This window comes from Lytechinus pictus, chromosome 3 (genome assembly GCF_037042905.1).
Source record: "Lytechinus pictus isolate F3 Inbred chromosome 3, Lp3.0, whole genome shotgun sequence".
NCBI classification, from domain to species: Eukaryota; Metazoa; Echinodermata; class Echinoidea; order Temnopleuroida; family Toxopneustidae; genus Lytechinus; species Lytechinus pictus.
The window spans coordinates 34,918,415-34,938,412 of NC_087247.1; the positions used below are offsets into that span (position 1 = coordinate 34,918,415).

Sequence of the window (19,998 nt, forward strand, 5' to 3'; positions counted from 1 at the left end):
CCTGAAATACATCTTCCTATCATTTTCAAAATTTGTATTTATCATCAGATCAAGTTAAAAAGTAAGATGTACAAAAAAATGTATGATACAGGTAAATGATTTACATCTTTGGTTACTATTACGATAAAAATGTTTGAAGTTTTTTTTGTTGCATATTTTATCTTTTTCGTATTATTGTAATTTTCAAGCATGACATTTGCTGAAGTTGTTCCAATTCTATCTTCCCAAATATATTTCTAAAAAGAAAATGTTCGATTTGTAAGATGAGAGTTTGAAGAGCCATCATTTAGATATCGAAACATTACTGAGGTAGGGCGATAAAATTGATCAATGGAATATGCTGATAAAGAACCGATGTAGCAAGTAAAAATGGTCAAAATAATTTACATTGCTGAAGTGGGAAAATCAGAAAGGGAAATACACTGTGAAGGAATCCCACTCAGCACATTTTACTTCATAATCCTATCATTGTTTTATATTTGCTGAAACTGGAAGATTGAAAATAGAAAGATGCTAAGCAAAATTAAGATTTCCTGCTAAAAGATGCCACCGAAACTTAAAATGGCTGACTTTTACTTAGTAAGATACATGTACCTTATTGTAAGAGTTCCAGAATAACAGAGAATTCTAATATCCTGAAAGAAAGGAGTAAATTCTTTATAACTCCAGCATGTACAATAAGAATGTTCTTTTTTTTATTGTCTGTTCTCCGTTAATGTATGTAAAATCATCAGGAGCTATTCATCATCATGACTCACCTCTTATATGGACCAAGGAATTTACAGAAGGTCAAAAAGGATAATCATGGATTTTAAGGAAAATTTACAGAGTTTCAATCCCTGCATTATCATCAAATTGCGGAAATCAGATTAGGTGACAAGGCATACATGTAGAAAATGGCAAATACTGTATTTAGTGTAAGGAGATTTATTGTGCTTTGTTCACCTTTCCTTAAAAGAAATCCCTTTTAGCAGCTCTTTGATAGTTCTCATAACACTGCAAAATGGTAAATCGGTCTTAAATTGATTAGGCCAACATGTAAATGCCAAGAGTTATTGAAGAATAACACTTGTATACAAAAAAAATGTTAAAGATAAATCTGTAAAATTCTCTTACAATTCAGAAGAAAAAAAATACTTCAGGCCTACACTGTAAAAGATGTGAAACACACATGTACATAAGCATACAGTATCATATCAAGTGTGAAATGAACCAGACCTAGGTACATGTACAGTACATGTATGTAATGTACATATTTAAAAAAAATAATACAATCGTAAATTCACAAATAAGACAGTTCATCTTGACTGTACCATCTCAGTATACTATATAGGTACATGCAGAAGCCTTAATCTACATGTGTGCATGGTACATCACACATGGAGAGGTAGTTGACCGCAAAGATTTTAAAGTAAAACTACATGTACTTAAGATTAATATCTGATCTCTAATGCCTCCTTCCATAACTACAGTATCAAATGTAAGGATTTAAGTAATCTGCTTATTGCTTAGAAGAATTTTTGTAAGGTTTCTCTGATGAAGAGACTTTCTTTGCATTTCCCCCATTCTCAGCACCCTTCTACTTCAGTTTGAACCATTTGAAAGCAGGCTATTCCATCTTAGTCAGTGCATATCACAGGCATTTGCTTCCACCCTCTGGATGAAACTCCCAACCTGTAATCAAATGCACCATCAATTGAAAAATTATAATTGACCTCTACTTTAAACTCATCTCTAATTAATATAATCATTTTGTTTTAATGCTGGTTTGTTCTTATTATCATCCCCCCTTGATTTGAAACAAATAATAGTGCCCTACATGTACCTTACATTCATCACAATAACCACCAAAACCATCATCATCACTATCAAGAGAATTACCATTCTACTTATAGTTAATAATTCCAACTGCCTATCTGAGGGGGGGGGGGGGGTTGATTTCGATGTGTTCGTGTCTGTTTTGTTTGTTTGTTTTTTGGCCACTATTCTATTTGTGTTTTTAATCGTACCATAATGTAGTAATCAAGGGAGTCGGCTTTGACAGGTCAATGGCCTTTCTGACTTCCTACATCCGCTACATTTTATTTTCATTTCTTTTATATTTTGACAATTTTTTATCGCTTATACTGTGATTTAAATTATTGTACTCCTTTGTTGTTGTATACTTGTACATATGTTTTTAAAGGATGTCAAATAAATGAATTGAATTAATTAAAATAGAATAATCGGATTGGATTCCAATATACTTTTTGATGAGCTGAGTTTAAAATAGTTTATAAACATATCAAACAAGGGTTCAGTGATAATCATATTTTAATGAAAAATACAAATGTTATTCAAACCATGTACTTTTCTTGATTTTCTTTTGGTTTAATACCTGGAAATCAAAATTTAAATATAAATACCATTAATCATTAAAAAAAGGAATGTACATGGTCACCATATAGACATTATGCACTCTGTGACCGAAGGCAATTAGCGCCAAATTACCACCTCTGCCTCCCTCTACATCCCTTATGTACACAGCCTATTGTATTCACATTTGACAGTTATTTCTTCTCCCGGAATAGAAAACTCAATAAAAAGAAAAGAAGTCTATTCATCAAGACTCAATAACAATCAAAGCAGATTAGACTACTCAATAACAATGGAATGCCACTCTCACAATGGGAGTGGGTAGCGTGAATACCCCCTTGGTATACCCCCTATTATTCTACCATTGATACAGTAGTAATGGGAAGCTGAATAAACAAGTACAGTGAGCGAATGACTCAACTATATGGGAAAGTGCAATGTGAGCTCGGGTACAAGTTTCAACCACAAACAGGAAGGCTTCACAAGTGTTTTTGCACAAAATTTTGACACCTTTTGTGTAGTCCTCTCCAGTTTGAGAAATCAATTTTTTGCCTCTGGGTCTTCATAACAAATAAATTCCAAAGATTTGAAGAATAAAACATGTAGGGCCTAAATCAGAATATGCAATCAACGAGATTGGAATGAAATGTCAAAGGTTTCTCTTAAAGTCTGTCAAAAGCTTTGGAAAAATGATAATAAAAAAAATCTAATATTCACATCATACTATAAAAGTGAAGTAAACATTAATTGATTCTGTGTGAAATGTACAATTTGAATTTTATGATAGGATAGTGCCTTTCTCAATTACAAACACAAATCAGTGATTGCATCCTATGTCAATATCAGTACAAACTTTCCCAATTAAATTATGAAAAGGAATTTCATTGCCAAAAAGGACATAGAAAATAACAAATCAAAAGAAATACTGTTTGTGGCCTATTATTATCAAATTATGTGGAGCGTTGTGGCCCAGTGGATAAGTCTTCTGACTTTGAAACAGAGGGTCGTGGGTTCGAGTCCCAGAAATAGCGTAAGTTCCTTCAGAAAGAAATTCATCCACATTGTGCTGCACTCAACCCAGGTGAGAGGAATAGGTACCTGGCAGGAATTTATTCCTTGAAATGCCACCACGCTGTAAGACTGCGGGGCTAAAGCCAGGGTAATAATATCTAAGTCTTTGGAAGCACATAGGGACATTCTGACACACATGTAATGTGATATATGCGCTGTACAAGAACTGCGTTGTTGTTGTTATTATTATTATTGTAAATCGTATCCATGTCTCTGTAATAATTAATTATTGCATACATGTATATACTGTTCTTTGCAAATATACTGTCATTGGCAATCTTTTTGGAATTGAAATGTATTTCTAAACATACATGTATGAACAAACGCATGTTATAAACTGTTTAGGGGAATAAAATTGTTTTGAAATGTTGTCACTGACCATGAAAGTGTAAAATGGAAAAATTCTTTACATTCCAGTCATTCATAAGCAAACAAGTTGGTTTTGAACACAATCATTTCTTTATATAAGCTTCCCACACAGCAGATCAAAGTCCTTACTTATTCAGCCATACATGTATATATTTCTGACTAAAAAAAAATTACATTTTCAAAGTTTATGAGATCCTTTTCAATTTTTCAAAAAAAATTGCTTAAATACAATGGCAGATCCAAGATTTCAGAATAGGGAAGGGAGCAAAAGCAGTTACTGAAAAAGGGGACAGACTCCATCTTCACTTCTAAGATGGGGCCAAAACATTAGCGTGTCATGGGTTGTCATTCATACATTTTTTTCAAAAGAGGGCTTATATCCCCTGTGCCATTCTACCCCAACCCATCTGTTTCTGCATATCAATGGTAGTCTTACTCATATCCCAGGACCAAAATCCAATTGAAACCAGTTGGATTTCCAACTGGTTTCAATTGGTTTCAATTGGTTTCAACTGGTTTCAATTGGTTTTAACTGGAATTTAACAATTTCCAGTTGAAACCAATTGAAACCAGTTGGGCAACTGGAAATCCTAACTGGAACCAGTTGGGTAACTGGAAATGACTTCCAATTGGGAATGATTTCTAACTGGAACCAGTTGAGTAACTGGAAATCCCAACTGGAACCAGTTGGGCAACTGGAAATCCTAACTGGAACCAGTTAGGTAACTGGAAATGACTTCCAATTGGAAATGATTTCTTACTGGAACCAGTTGAGTAACTGGAAATCCCAACTGGAACCAGTTGGGCAACTGGAAATCCTAACCGTGGAACCAGTTGGGTAACTGGAAATGACTTCCAATTGGAAATGATTTCTAACTGGAACCAGTTGGGCAACTGGAAATCCTAACTGGAACCAGTTGGGTAACTGGAAATGACTTCCAACTGGAAATGATTTCTAACTGGAACCAGTTGAGTAACTGGAAATCCCAACTGGAACCAGTTGGGCAACTGGAAATCCTAACTGGAACCAGTTGGGTAACTGGAAATGACTTCCAATTGGAAATGATTTCTTACTGGAACCAGTTGAGTAACTGGAAATCCCAACTGGAACCAGTTGGGCAACTGGAAATCCTAACTGGAACCAGTTGGGTAACTGGAAATGACTTCCAATTGGAAATGATTTCTAACTGGAACCAGTTGGGCAACTGGAAATCCTAACTGGAACCAGTTGGGTAACTGGAAATGACTTCCAACTGGAAATGATTTCTAACTGGAACCAGTTGGGTAACTGGAAATCCTAACTTGAACCATTCAGTTGTGTAACTGGAAATCCTAACTGGTACCAATTGGGTAACTGAGATGACTTCTAACTGGAAAGATGGGTAACTGGAAATGAATTCTAATTGGAACCAGTTGGGTAACTGGAAATTATTTCCAATTGGTTTCCAATTGGAAATTTTCCAGTTACCCAACTGGATCCAATTGAAACCAGTTAATTTGCATATTATTTGCCAGTGTGCACAGATTAATGTTTTATGAGATTAATCATCATTAACAATGTATCTATTTAATTCTTTACAATTTCAAGTACCACACTTTTTAAAGATTAGTATTTAGAATACTTAGCAGTGAAAACCATGTTCATAAATGTTATAGATTATAATTAAAACAGATTAAAGGATAATTAGTACACCACTAACTGTTACCAAATTACATCAAATAAAAGTACATATATTTGAAGATCTTCCATATAAATATATATACATGAAAGTCTGTATTTTATCAATGCCCTTTACATTGGTATTAATAGACATATAACACTGCTTCTGTGTTGGCATGAGAAATAGTTACTGCAAATGCTAATTAATATGTAACTAATTAAGTTCGTTCCAACTGGAAGTTCCAATTGGATCCAGTTGGAAACCAATTGGTTTCAACTGGTTCCAGTTGAAACCAGTTGCCTCCAATTGGTTTCAACTGGAACCAATTGAAACCAGTTGCCTCCAATTGGATTCAATTGGTTTTAATAGGGAAATTGGAACAACTGGAACCAATTGACAACAATTGCCAACTGGTTCCAGTTGCCCAATTGGTTTTAACTGGAACCAATTGGCAACTGGTTTTCAATCGGTTTTTAACTGGAACCAATTGGCAACTGGTTTTCAATTGGAACCAGTTGTTCCAATTTCCCTATTGAAACCAGTTGGCCAACTGGTTTCAATTGGTTTTGCCCTAATTGGTTTTAACTGGATTTTGGTCCTGGGATTGCAATTGGAGAATTGATGTGGCCTCAGATGGAATGTTTCAATATTTTATACAAGATGCCGCTAATTTTAATAATCAATATCAGATAGGATTTAGATACACAGACTAATTGTTGCTTGAAATAACTTTTTTTTTCTTAAATTGCCTAAACACAAGGGCAGATCCAAGATTTTAGAATAGGGAGGGGTGCACAAGGGGGGTACCAAAAAGGGGAACATATTTCCATCTTCACTTCTAAGATGGGGCCAAAACATTAGCATGATAGGATGTCATTCTTTTTACATTTTTTTTTTCAAAAAGAGGGCACATATCCCCTGTGCCATCCTACCCCACCCCCAGAGGCGTCGATCCTGGGGGGGGCAGGGGGGGCGATCGCCACACCAATGAAAATATTGGGGGGCAAACATATCGTTTTGCCCCCCCCAATAATTCTGCATACATGTGTAAAAATAAAATAAGATTGTAATGTTACACAGAAATCAGCAAGCGAGATCGAGATAAAAAACCTGTTCTTTATTTAAAATCGTGCTCAAAATGTCCGCTTTTCAGATTGGAATATAAAAAATTTCAGCTCGCACTTCGCGCTTGCATCATTTTTGTAATAAAAACCCATACTTTTCATGATTAAATAGGTGAATAGAATGTCCCGTTTTCAGTTCTTAACCTCAAAAGAACTCCCACTTCGATTTGCAATAATCTTTTGTTGGATATATATCTTGTTCTTTATTAAAAACGATTAAACTGTCAATTTTTTCAGATCGAAATATCAAAATTTTCAGCTTGCGCTTCGTGCTCGCATCTATTGTTGTTTTAGATATACCCATCTTAATCTTTAGTACCAAAAATACTTAGAATATCAAGCTTTCAGGTCAGAATATAAAGAAATTTCAGCTCGCTCTAGGGACTCGCATTATCTGTTTATGTATCCTCATGAGTTACTACAAACAGTCCTAAACAGGTACCTTTTCAGGTTTTCAGGTCAATATACTAAAAAAATTCAGCTCGTGCTCTGCGCTCGCATTAATTTGATGATTATTTTGTTGGTGAGATATGTGTCTCTTTCATATATATGTGAGACATATATGTTTACGTATATATATATAGGCATAAGTGTGTGTGTGTTTGTTTTGTGTGATCGAGCGCCTTTTGGACGTTGATTCATGATTTTGCCCCCCCAATCTGAAAAATGGATCGACGCCCCTGCCAACCCCATCTGTTTCTGCATATCAATGGTAGTATTACTCATATTGCAGTTAGTGAATTAATGTGGCCTCACATGGAATGTTTCAGTATTTCATACAAGATGCCAGTTAGTTTTAATAATCAATATCAGATAGGATTTAGACAAATGGATTGATTATTGCTTGAAGCAACTTGTGAACACTCTCAGAAAAACAAGAATATATGCAATAATTAGAATAGGAATTATATGCAGTGAGCTTTACTATGAATAACTGTCTTCAAGACAAATAGAGCAAATTCCACTTTATTGTTTGTATCAAGGCTCCAGGCCAATATAGTGTAATATTGATTTTGTTTGGGATAGCGCATCCAAAAGCACTCTTTGGATGACTGAAGTACGGTGAATTATTGGGATTTTGTTTTGAAGCTTTTTTTTTAAATAAAAGCTCTGTATACACGATGCACATAATCTATGACAAATAAAGGTATACACCCTACATGCACTTGTACATGTCACTGTGAAAGAGCTTGAAAAATAATACACAGCAATATTGCTATATATGAAAAAAAAAAGAAAAAATCCATAATTTATTGTTCGAAATAGACATGAAATGAAATACTCCGAAAATTTGCTTTGCCCTATTGATCGTGTGCCCGGCAGCCACTGTGCAGCCCCAGATCGACGAGGCTTTATCCCTTTAATCGTTGAACGCCAAACAGGGTAGCAGCAACTCCCATCTTTTAACGTCTTTTGGTCTGATGAACTACAGATGTGATTTTTTTCAATACTTTGGTCTACATGTACATGTAACATATTTTATCTGAATTAAAATGAAAGAAATATTACATGACTATCGTTTGTTGAGTCTGCGACAATGTCCCATTGACATGCATTATCAATGTATAGGCCTACTGACAGAGTTTAATAAAATGATTAAGCATATGGACAAAAGAAGTGTCAGACAAAAACAAAAATAGTAAGGTTAATAGTGATTATTCTAAATTGACCACTAATACAATGTATGGGACCTGATTATTGAAATACCAAATAAGATATTCCCAAAGACTTTGTGAAATTAGAAATGAATTGCTCCTACACACCAGGAAATAAACCTCAATGTAGATGTCCTTACATTCAAAGCTTTACAAGGAGATAACAAAATCAATACAAGGGAGCTACAAGGTAATCGTATGTACTTTTCACTTCTAGGAATGTAGGGGAGGACTTAAATCTTTAATTGCTGCTTCAGAGTTAAGCTCTTAACAATAGCAGAATCAATGAGCAGTGTAAGGGCTATCTTAAGCAATCTAAACCTCCCTGACCACACCAATAAAAATTTGTGTATAGCTCTCATAGATTGAATAGGTCTCTAAGGAATATTGGGTGTTTTTTTGTACGTGCATATATAACAGTGTAATTAGTTTATGCAGTGTAACAGACAGCATCTCACCAAAAAATACCATGTTAGTTGATAGTGGGGAAATATTCAGGCACAATTCATTTTATCATTTTATATTTCAAAATATTGACTAGATTTTTCCTTTCCAACATAAAAAAAAACAAGCAGGTATGCCAAACATTAAAGAACATGCATTGTGTATTCTTCTGTCATAGTTGTATTTTTTTGTGATAATGTAGGTATGAAATACAGACATGATTTTTTTAATACTTTGGTCTACATGTAACACATTTAATCCGAATTTAAATGAAAAAATTATACAATTTATCTTTAGGCATAATGTATTGACATTTAATATTGCACAGTAGCTCAATATGTATATGAATGTGTAATACACAGATTCCATAACTTCTCAAAACAAAAGCAAAAGAAAGATTGTACTGTAATATTAAAGGTGTTACAAGAGTGCATTCTTTATGAAGACATATTGGCCCAAATTCACACAAAGGTGGTTTTTAAAACCATCGGTTGAACCCATGGCTTATGCAGATTTCCTGTATTAAATCTCAGTACAGAACTTAGATCTTAGTAAAAATGGGGAAATTGTTTGCTTCTTACCAAAACTTATCATTCTCTTCCTGACCATCAATGGTGGGATCTTGCAGAATTTCATCAACTGTACGATCCTATTGCAATAGAAAATGATTACAAGAATTGAATACCAAAGTATCTAGGGTCTTTTCCTTTTCCTTCCTTTGTTTTTTTTTTAATTGAAGCATATCACATATTATCATGACCAGTGATACAGAAAATTTTATAAACAAGATAGGAAAAGATTGTCCTTGAACATTTTGACATTTTCAAATGTGAAGTCCATATCATGCATTGCATTATACATCCAAAGCAAACATGAGTTTTTTAATCTATTAAGTGAACAAGTGGAATGCCTCTGGCCGTCTCACCTGCATCACGCGATTCAATATAGCAGCAGTGCTGATTTTGAAAACTACTATAACTCGCACAAGATGTTCAGTGATACTTGGTTACTCTTATTTCCACGTTTTATGAACTAGACCAATACACTTATAGAGATATGATGGCAATTCAACAAATACCCCCAACGTGGCCAAAGTTCTTTGACCCTACATGACCTTTGACCTTGATCATGTGACCTGAAACTCGCACAGGATGTTCAGTGATACTTGATTACTATTATGTCCAAGTTTTATGAACTAGACCAACACACTTTCAAATTTATGGCTGTAATTCAACAAATACCCCAATTTGGCCAAAGTTCATTGACCCTAAATGACCTTTGACCATGATCATGTGACCTGAAACTTGCACAGGATGTTCAGTAATACTTGATTACTATTATGTCCAAGTTTCATGAATCAGATCCATAAACTTTCAAAGTTATGATGGTAATTCAACAGATACCCCCAATTCGGCCAAAGTTCATTGACCCTAAATGACCTTTGACCTTGGTCATGTGATGTGAAACTCAAGCAGGATGTTCAGTGATACTTGATTAACCTTATGTATAAGTTTCATGAACTAGGTCCATATATTTTCTAAGTTATGATGACATTTCAAAAACTTAACCTTAGGTTAAGATTTTGATGTTGATTCCCCCAACATGGTCTAAGTTCATTGACCCTAAATGACCTTTGACCTTGGTCATGTGACATGAAACTCAGGCAGGATGTTCAGTAATACTTGATTAACCTTATGGCCAAGTTTCATGAACTAGGTCCATATACTTTCTAAGTTATGCTGTCATTTCAAAAACTTAACCTCAGGTTAAGATTTGGTGTTGACGCCGCCGCCGCCGTCGCCGTCGGAAAAGCGGCGCCTATAGTCTCACTCTGCTATGCAGGTGAGACAAAAATTAGCATTTGATCAAAATAAAAACTAAATAAAATACATATAATCAAATGAGATCCTCAATAGATTCCAGTGTGCAGTATAAGACACAAAAAGAGAGAGACACATAGTAATTTAAAAAGATAAAACACCATTGTGTTCGGTTTGATGCATGATAAAGGGAAAGAGAAAGAGAGAAGAGGAGAATAATTTTGAACAAGTGAACAGAGGAAGAAAAAAGTGGGGAAAATGATGAAAGAGTTAAAGTTCAAAACATTTATACAAGATGTGAAGCATGTCAATATTCACCTGAGCATGTGATAAATTAGATCCTGAAATGGGTGGACTGTCTTCTGGTGGTGACTCTGGTTCATAATCATCATCATCACTGCTGTAGAAGTTAACCCTATACTCACGATGACCAAGCATGGGAGGGTTATAGTTGCAAGGAGAGGCGGTGTCAACAGGACTATGGAATTCTGCATTCTGTTCACGCTGTTGACGATGAGACTCGGACTCATAGATCGGAGAGAGATCCCTTCGATGAGAAGATGTGTCGGAGGTAGGGCTCGACGGACAGTTGTCTTCGTCCAGGGCAAATTTGATGTGACGGTTACGTGACTTGCGATTACCCTCTCCGGTTCTGCGGGTTCGATTGAGTATTCCTGCCCTGCGTTTGTACATAGGGCCAGCATCTGGGCCATCTGGATGATCGATATCAGACCAAACTACATCAGAAGATGTGGCGCTGCTGAGACTTGAGTCAGAATTGAGTCTAGGTATGTAAGAATCATCAGCGGCATCTGTTTCCAAGTCATTCTCATGGTTCATCAGATCAACATGAACAGATACCTCTCCTCCTGGGACATGTCCTGTAGGCTGCAGCTTCCGCATGAAGACTGGTACAGACAAGACAGAGCTTCTATTGTTTGAGTTGGTCATGGGTCTATGGAGAATCTTGTCATCCTCGCTTTTCATGGATGACAATACTTTCATATGCAGTGGGCTATTCTCACTGCTATGTCTTTGATGTTTCATATTAGTTGTATCTTTCAATGCAAAGTCTGCAGAATGAGATGTTTTTAATCTAGACAGGAGTGGTCTATTCCTGCTTTGATTGTCTGATCCTCCATGCCAGGAATGGGAAAGGTCTTCACTTGAGGTTGACAGCTTGCTATCACTCGATGGGGATACCTGACCTCTTTTAGCATCTCCAGAGTTGATTACATCTGGCAGGGCACTTTTCATGAGTGCATCAAGAGATTGATTTATTTGATTTTGCTTCATGCGCAACTGCTGTGCACTACTATTTGTGGATGCCCTAGCACGAGATCCAATGGATACGGCTGTCAGCACACCATCCGTTGTTGAAGGGTTGGTGGGTGTCGGAAAGTCTCTTTCCTCTTTTGCATAATACTGATTGTTTTGGGAAGACTGAAATTTTTTGGAATTTATCTGACTACTACTTTTCCCTGAGATCAAATCATTCAAGTGTCTTTTCACTTTGGATGCGAGGTCTTCCTGCTCCACAATCCTTATGCTCGAGGTTGAACTTTCAGTTTCACTGTGACAAGTTCCTCCATTCCTATTGTTCAACACACCCCTGTGAAGTTGTTGATCCTCCCATGATACTTGTTTCTGAAGTGGTGGTTTTGAAGTCGCATTTAAACCATTTGTCATCAGAGAGAGGGATGATGATGAAGAGCTTAAGGATGTATAACTGCTGCTCAGACTAACACTGTCTTGCTTGTCAGAGAGTGGTACATTCATCACGGACGGACTGGCAGCTCGCAGTAAACTAACCTCATTCAGCCTTTTCCTGCAGAAAAAAAATAAAATCAACTATTACTGCAAAACAAAGCTAGCATGGGTGTATGAACATTACAAATATCATGAAGACACTTTTGATCCAATCATATCATAAGCAATGTACCAACAGCAATGCATTTGTTGTACCATCCTTAATTTATATCAATCAGGATTCGGTAATTTGAACTTCAAAGGCCTTGATGAGTAACAAATAATGTCTTTTTTCAATGTCAAGTGATTGCTTCAAATATTTATCTTTGGAAAAAAGAAAGAAATACCTCATGTCTTTGAGGGGCTCTGAGTTGTAATCCTCAAGCTGTGACCTTTGACCTATTGAGCTTGGCAACTCATCAGGCTGTTGGAGCTTGTGTAAGGTCTCCTGGATCCGAGAGAGTTCTCCCTCTTGACTGGAACCTTGACGAGCATGCTCCTCCTCCAAGAGCTGTGTGCAGGAGTCCTGGAGCTCATTAGCACGTCGCTTGCACGAGGCTATATCATCACTGTACAAGAATCAATTCAATCAAGAATAATTCATTACACAGTTAAAAGTGGCATATTCGTGGTACATGACTTACATAGTGGAAAATTGAGTTAAGTAAAAAAATATCTTCCATTCTTAAATATTTTAGCATATATGTTTTTAAAAAAATACAGATTTCATATGACAGTGATGTATATAGGTCAGAATTTTTGTTAATAAAGCTCAATTATAATACTCTGAAGATAAAATATAACACACTCATGCTCTAACACAGTTAAAATAAAACAAATTAACTTCAGAATTCTGCATTTATCACTTACCCTAAGTCATGACAATTTCCTGTGAATGATGATCTGCTATGAGCCCCTTCTTTATCTGTCTTCTGATGCATATCATCTATCCTTCTCACTAAGAGATTAGTCAAATCAACATACTGTTGTTGGATCTGATCTATCCGCTGCGTTGTGTCTCTGGGATGCATGCGGACAAGGGCCTCGCTACAAAGGATAGCCTGTAAACAAATGATTATTGCAAAGTTTGGATCAACGACAAGGATAGGACTTAAATTGCAATGCTAAATGAAATTTCATTTGATCACTTTATGAGTGGATTGGAATACACATGAATTAGACCAACAAGATATTTTATGATTAAGTGTATAAGTAACAAATCAATTCTAAGTCACTTTCAAGTTTGAAGTGTAGAAAAATGTATGTGTTCATTGCAACTATTCATGTGCTTAAAAAAAACACTGTAATAAGAGAAATGTGAATTTCAATAATATATATCTAAGTTATTATTTTCTGGAAACAAATGCACAACATTAGGAACTTACATCGTCTAGCCTTGCTTTCAGCTGTACTTTTTCATTGTGGTACCTGTGGTTAAAAAAAAATTGGTCAAAGATTAGAAAAATGTTTCATAAAATAATAAACAAAATTTTGTAGAAGTACAAGGGATTTGTAAAAACTACAAAAAAATCTTGTTTCATTATCAGAATGCAGACATGTATCCAGCATCAGATCCTACAAAGTATTTCATGGGCCCAATTGCCTGGGGACAATAGTGACCCATACATTTCTTTGTCATAGCTGATGCTGGATACGCTAGTGGAATGAATTCATTAATACATTTTTAACTAATAGATTGCAGTTCATTTGAACCATGCATCATATCTAGACATACACCTATTTTTACATTCTAGATTTCAGCAATCAAACATCAATGTTGCCAATTTGAAGAAATCCTTCATGTCACCTTTAAACTGCATGGTGGTATCAAAGAGCAGAAATGAACTTACTCTCTGAGGTCTCTTCGGAGTTGAGTAACCTGGTCAGACAAAGACACACACGTCTCCGTCACCACCAAGAACTGAGCACATGTGTTGTGATTGTACTTAGTTGCTAGGCTACACGGAGTCTGCTTTTTACCATTCACCATGGTAATGTCACAGTTGAACTCTACAAGAGTCTGCATAGGAGAAAACAGGAGGAAAACACTTTCATGGTTTATTGGCAAAAAACAAGGATAATGTAGCGCAGAAACTATCTACATATGTTCTTCTGCTATATGAGATTCTCACTACCCTTTCTATTTCCACAGGATGACCATGCTTGTATGTTACTATTGGCTATTGTTCAACAACCAAAAATTTAATTTAATGACATACCTGTAGACACATCAGGTGGCCATGTCGAGCAGCAAGGTGGGAGGGTGAGTTGCCATGACGATCAAGAGAATCGAGGTGGATGCCAGTGTTTTGCATAAATTGGAGCAGCCATCGCAAACATGGTTCCTGGGAGCAATAGAACAAAATTTAAAGAATATTTACACATCATATGTAATAATGGTACGGCAATTACAAAGCAAACATTTCAGTATCTGTAATACCAAAGAGACAAGGTTGAAAGAAGTTACAGAGACTACACTCTTGAAAAGGATCATCAATGACAGAAAGGGTTAACAGTCACAGAAGGGTAAAGAAAAGCAAGATGGAACTATGACTCATTGCCACTGCACAAAAAAGGCCAGGGCAAACCAAAATACTACAATCTGGAAATCAGACAATGACAGGGATAATAGCTGGACAAGGGGAGCAGAAGACTGCAAAGTGATGTACATTTGCAAAATGTAGAAGCATCTATACATAAAATTATAAGGATATGTAAACTAACAAAGATGAACAGACCTTACTTCTTTGATAATGAATGTAGTAATATTCAATAAATCTGAACAAATATTGATCTTCATTAGAATAGAAAAATTGTTAATCATATTGGTTGGTTTTCCTATGATAATATTCTAAAGAAGCTAAATTCCATGTTTAGATTCTCACCTGTCCATAACGGGATGCAATATGAAGCAAGGACCATCTATTATCTTGAGAGTGGAGCTCATCTTTGGCCTTTGTTTCATTTATTAACCATTCAACACAATCAAGTCTGCCATACTGAAAATATAATAGATAATATTTGTAATATTTCTCACCAGCCTTTCCAAATTTATAACACTAAGCTTTTAACAGGGGAAAAAATGACAATTTGAAGAATTTCATCCATAAAGTAACGTTTATCAAAATACATGTACGTACCAATTTACTGAGGAATTAGCCTGTCTGAGAGAGTTCATACAGTACATATAATAAAGATACTAGTGAATGGATCAGAGCCAAAGCTGAAAAATCCTTTGTCAAATTCAGGGGTGTGAGTGATCGCAAATATTAAAAGAGAGCTGAAATTGAAAGAGCTCCCATACTTTTTTTTGTACAGAGTAAAGCTAAATAAGTTGAAATTAAACTGAAAATCAAAAGCAAAAAAAAAAGCTCTAATAGAATAATAATTCAACATACTTGGTCTACATGTAAGTATGTAACTGTAAAATTCAATTACCATTCGATTAAGTGAAAAAAAAACAATTGAAAATTCAAGACAGAAATTTACTTTAGATATAGACAACAATGAAGATTGCTCTTTTGCAATAATAACAAATGTTGCAAATACAATACAGGTTTTTTGTTTAGCTTTGCAGGCTTGAAAAACATTTTTTTCAGTAATCAATTAGTATAGGAAAAACAAAGAAAGAAAAAAATAAACATACATGTCAAATAGGCTATTTCAAAACAACAAGGCAAAGCGATTTTGTGTCTTGCCCACTTATGAAAATAACCAGAAATATCGTGATTTGCGGGAGCACGCAACAGAATTGTATCGAAACTTCATTGTGAAATGACTAGGTTGGAATAACACTTGTCATAAGAGTCTTGCAAGTACATGTAAACTTTAATGTTGACCTCAAAATGACCTTTGACCTTACCATGTGAACTGCGACTGCAGCATGATATGCAGGTCTCCTAACTACATCGACAATCTAAGTTTGGGTGAAAAGTGACTTGCGGTTGCGGAGTTAGGTGTCATTTATTGCATGTAAACTTTGACGTTGACCTGAAAATGACCTCTGACCTTACCATGTGAACTCCGACTGCAGCATAACATGCAGGTCCCCTAAGTACATCTACCATCCAAGTTTGGTTGAAAAGTGACTTACGGTTGCGGAGTTAGGTGTCATAAGAGTTTTGCATGTAAACTTTAACGTTGACCTGAAAATGACCTTTGAACTTACCATGTGACCTGCGACTGCAGCATTACATGCAGGTCCCCCAAGTCCATCTACCATCCAAGTTTGGTTGAAAAGTGACTTACAGTTGCAGAGTTAGGTGTCATAAGAGAGTCTTGCATGTAAACTTTAACGTTGACCTGAAAATGACCTTTGATCTACCATGTGACCTCCGACTGCAGCATAACATGCAGGTCCCCCAAGTCCATCTACCACCCAAGTTTGGTTGAAAAGTGACTTACGGTTGTGGAGTTATGTGTCATAAGGATTGTGACGGACGGACGGCGGACGACATTTGGATCCCTAAGTCTCGCCTTCACCTCTGGTGGGCGAGACAAAAAAGGACTGTCAATGTTAATGAAATAAAGACTATTGTTTGCATGAATAAGAGCGGATAATCACTTACTTTGACTGCAATAGCAGTTGGTGTAAAGCAGTTATTGTTTTCTAGACTTATGTGATGTCCACACAGTCCAGATGCCAACCACTGTAAGCTCTCTAGGTTTCCTTGACGACACATGACATGCAAGAGCACATTGCCATGACAATCTCTAGAGTCTCTCAAACTAGGGTTACTTCTTAAATATTGTTCCTAATAAACAAAAATATTGAAGAAAAAAACATTTTCACCTTTTCTTTTAAAAACTTTACTCTCTGTAATTGCAACCAAATGTACATGTATGTACATGTGTACAAATGTCCTGCTCTTAGTGAACTATTCATTCTGTACATATCACATATTAAATTAGATGTATAAGTTTGATAGAACAAAAATTAAATCCTTTATATAGGTATACAATTATATGTTTTGTTTACAAATTACATGTCTCAATCCCTTGTATGTACGTTTTTAGTAACCATAAATATACCACCCTAATCTCATCAATATTTGCACATTTCAGTTGTGCCATAATCCTTTGGAATTACCCATGCAGTGAAATATTCAGCAAAATTTCTTACCAAAGTTGATTTATCCTCTTCAACTGCAACTCTAAACACCTTGTCTGCCTCTTCATTTATTCCTGAGTATGCTTCATGCCTGTCAGTACATTTCACTCTAGCTACTTTGAATGCAGCAGTGGTACTATCTACCTCGGAGGGAATCTTCAAAACAGAAGGTGGGGTATGATTTAATGAAGCATCACTCTGTGACGATTGCCCATCAAGACTTTGATTCAGCAAACATTTCTCTTCCCTCCGCTTGCTTTTATCCTTAAACTTCTGGCGACGCACATCTTTCTGTCTCTCATCCTCGCTACCCAATGATGGGCTTGCCATGGCAGTTGTCTTACTTCGTAGGAGATTGGCTACCAGAAGCCTCATCCCCCTCATCATTTTCTTATTTTGCTTGATCTTCGAGCCACCAAACCCTTCTCCAGAGAGTGAACTATCCAGTGATTCCGAAGCACTTGAACTGATTGAGGCCCCGTCTTCTGTTGGTCTTGCCCCTTCATGCTGTTGGTTAACATCATGCACCTGATATTCAGCGATAAATCTCCTAAGCTCATCAGAGTTGATGTCTAAGGTCACATCGTTCTCTTCTCCACTTGGCTTGATGGTACTAAGAAGAGACTCTAGGAATACCTCGGTAGCATCATCCTGCTGATATTGAGGAAGCTTTCCCTCACCTGTGCCACTTTGTCCTGACCTATTTCTTTTGGATTTTGTAGCAGTAGCATGTAGTCGAGGCTTGACTGTTTAAATGACAAAAATCAAAACTACTATCAAACTTTTAGTGCTAAGCATACAAATGACATGCATAAAAATGGCAAAATTTATATACTGTATGAACCAGTAGATATTCACCAAAATAACAAAGAAATTATTCACATTTATCATAGAAGTTACAATTTCATCTGCTTGAAAGAGGTTACACAATTTATAAGTAGATCTAGAATTTAGACAAATTACACTGGGCATATTGAAGATAACTGGACATCCAATTACCTGAATATTGTTTTCCAGACTTTCCATTGTCTCCTTCATGAAGAACAGTGTCCAAGAAATCATCAAGGTTGTATTCTTCAAGAGGAAGTGATGTCTGCTGTAAAAGAATACATACATGTATAACCATGATAGTTACAATCTATTCTTATTTTTTTAACCCTATACACTATAGCCAGGGGTGGACCTTGCTATAAATTTTTCATGATAAATCTAGAGATGAAATGAAATAAAATGAAAAAGTTGCTGAGCTCGCATTGTGTTGTCTTAGGACTTTTTAATAATTTTACAATGTACATGTAGGTCTTTTGTAAATTATGTTCATATCCAAAATAATTTTTGCTTGTGATCAGAATGTCACTAAAGTTTCCATTAAATTCTAGCAAAAAAAAAAAATTAGCAATAAGAATAACAAAGAAATACATGTACATAAGAAAATTTAAGATGTAATAGATTAAAATACATTGTAGATTTTTTTTCATACTTGCCAATATCTTTAATTTTTGTCATTCTAGAATAAGTGTCTATGTCAGAATTTTGCAGTTTTAGAGGTTTACAAAAATTATGGACAGGAAAAATCAAATTTTATGCCTACATGTAAATTGACATGACAATACAATTTTGTAGACTATGCTGTGAGCAGTGTGCATATTAATTTTCATTGTGAAGTGAATGCAAGATCAACAGCCAAGATCTGAGAGGCCCTACCCCCAACCATCTCAAACAAGCCATGGCTACAGAAAGTTAAAACTAAAGTTCCCAGATCCTGGTTTTATAAAATTTAAAGTCTGTCTTCTCTGATGTTCTAATCATCAAATTATGTGTTCTTTGGTGACATCAATAAAACATTTATAAAGCAATAATTAGTTGTGAAAAAAATTAAGGTTCCATTTTACATGCACACTAGTGTGCAGAATGAATACATCTATATGTTTAATACTACAACAGGTTTGATTGGCACAATTTCCTCTGAAACAATTTTTTTCAATTGGATTTTGCTATAATTTTCAGTTTCAAAAAACTTTTTTTTTCTAGTCTGAAAAATATTAGGGAAATTCTATGAATTCTGCGAAATTACATCACACAAAACTGGGGGCTTTTAATGAGAAATATTATTATTGATACAGGTATGCGTAGGGGAAGGCGGGGTAAGTTGAGCATAGGGGCAAGTTGAGCCACCAGCCCCAGGCCAATAATGAATAAGTCAGACATTGTGGTGGTGTCATGTAGTGATGACCCATTGCATAACCCCTAACCCCACCACATTGTTTTCAACTTTGAAACAAAAGGTACTTTTTTAGAGGGAAAAATACAAATTTCAGCCAAAAAAGTAAAAAAGGGGTGCGAAATAAGTGCTTTTTACACACACACATCTTTAAATATAATAAAGACATTTATAAGAACAACATTGTTAGCCCAGGTACATTCCACTAGCGTATCCAGCATCAGCTATGACAAAGAAATGTATGGATCTTCATTCTTGTCATAGTCTTTTACATCATGGATGCATAAGAAATTTGTGGATGCGAAATTATTACATTAAGTTTCGGACTGGGGTAAGTTGTGCCAGCCAACATGGGGCAAGTTGAGCCATGGTAGGGCAGGTCAAAGCTACATGTATTTGACTTGTGACGTACGGGACAT

The 19,998-nt window shown here is 35.8% G+C and overlaps 1 protein-coding gene across 2 annotated transcripts in view; it reads right to left on the minus strand.

Annotated features, from left to right (window-relative positions):
- LOC129257375 (synphilin-1-like) overlaps positions 1 to 19,998 on the minus strand; it is a 31,333-nt gene that overhangs the window by 2,371 nt on the left and 8,964 nt on the right. The window contains exons 3-13 of one of the 2 annotated variants that reach the window (XM_054895685.2): positions 18,358 to 18,451; positions 17,371 to 18,104; positions 16,817 to 17,002; positions 15,134 to 15,247; positions 14,468 to 14,593; positions 14,099 to 14,268; positions 13,634 to 13,676; positions 13,119 to 13,309; positions 12,596 to 12,817; positions 10,818 to 12,327; positions 9,261 to 9,328 (exon numbers count right to left, since the gene is read on the minus strand). In XM_054895685.2, coding sequence (XP_054751660.2) covers positions 9,261 to 9,328; positions 10,818 to 12,327; positions 12,596 to 12,817; positions 13,119 to 13,309; positions 13,634 to 13,676; positions 14,099 to 14,268; positions 14,468 to 14,593; positions 15,134 to 15,247; positions 16,817 to 17,002; positions 17,371 to 18,104; positions 18,358 to 18,451 — 3,458 coding nt within the window. Of the gene's footprint in view, positions 1 to 9,260; positions 9,329 to 10,817; positions 12,328 to 12,595; positions 12,818 to 13,118; positions 13,310 to 13,633; positions 13,677 to 14,098; positions 14,269 to 14,467; positions 14,594 to 15,133; positions 15,248 to 16,816; positions 17,003 to 17,370; positions 18,105 to 18,357; positions 18,455 to 19,998 lie in introns of both variants that reach the window. The other variant, XM_054895684.2, reaches the window with a different exon arrangement.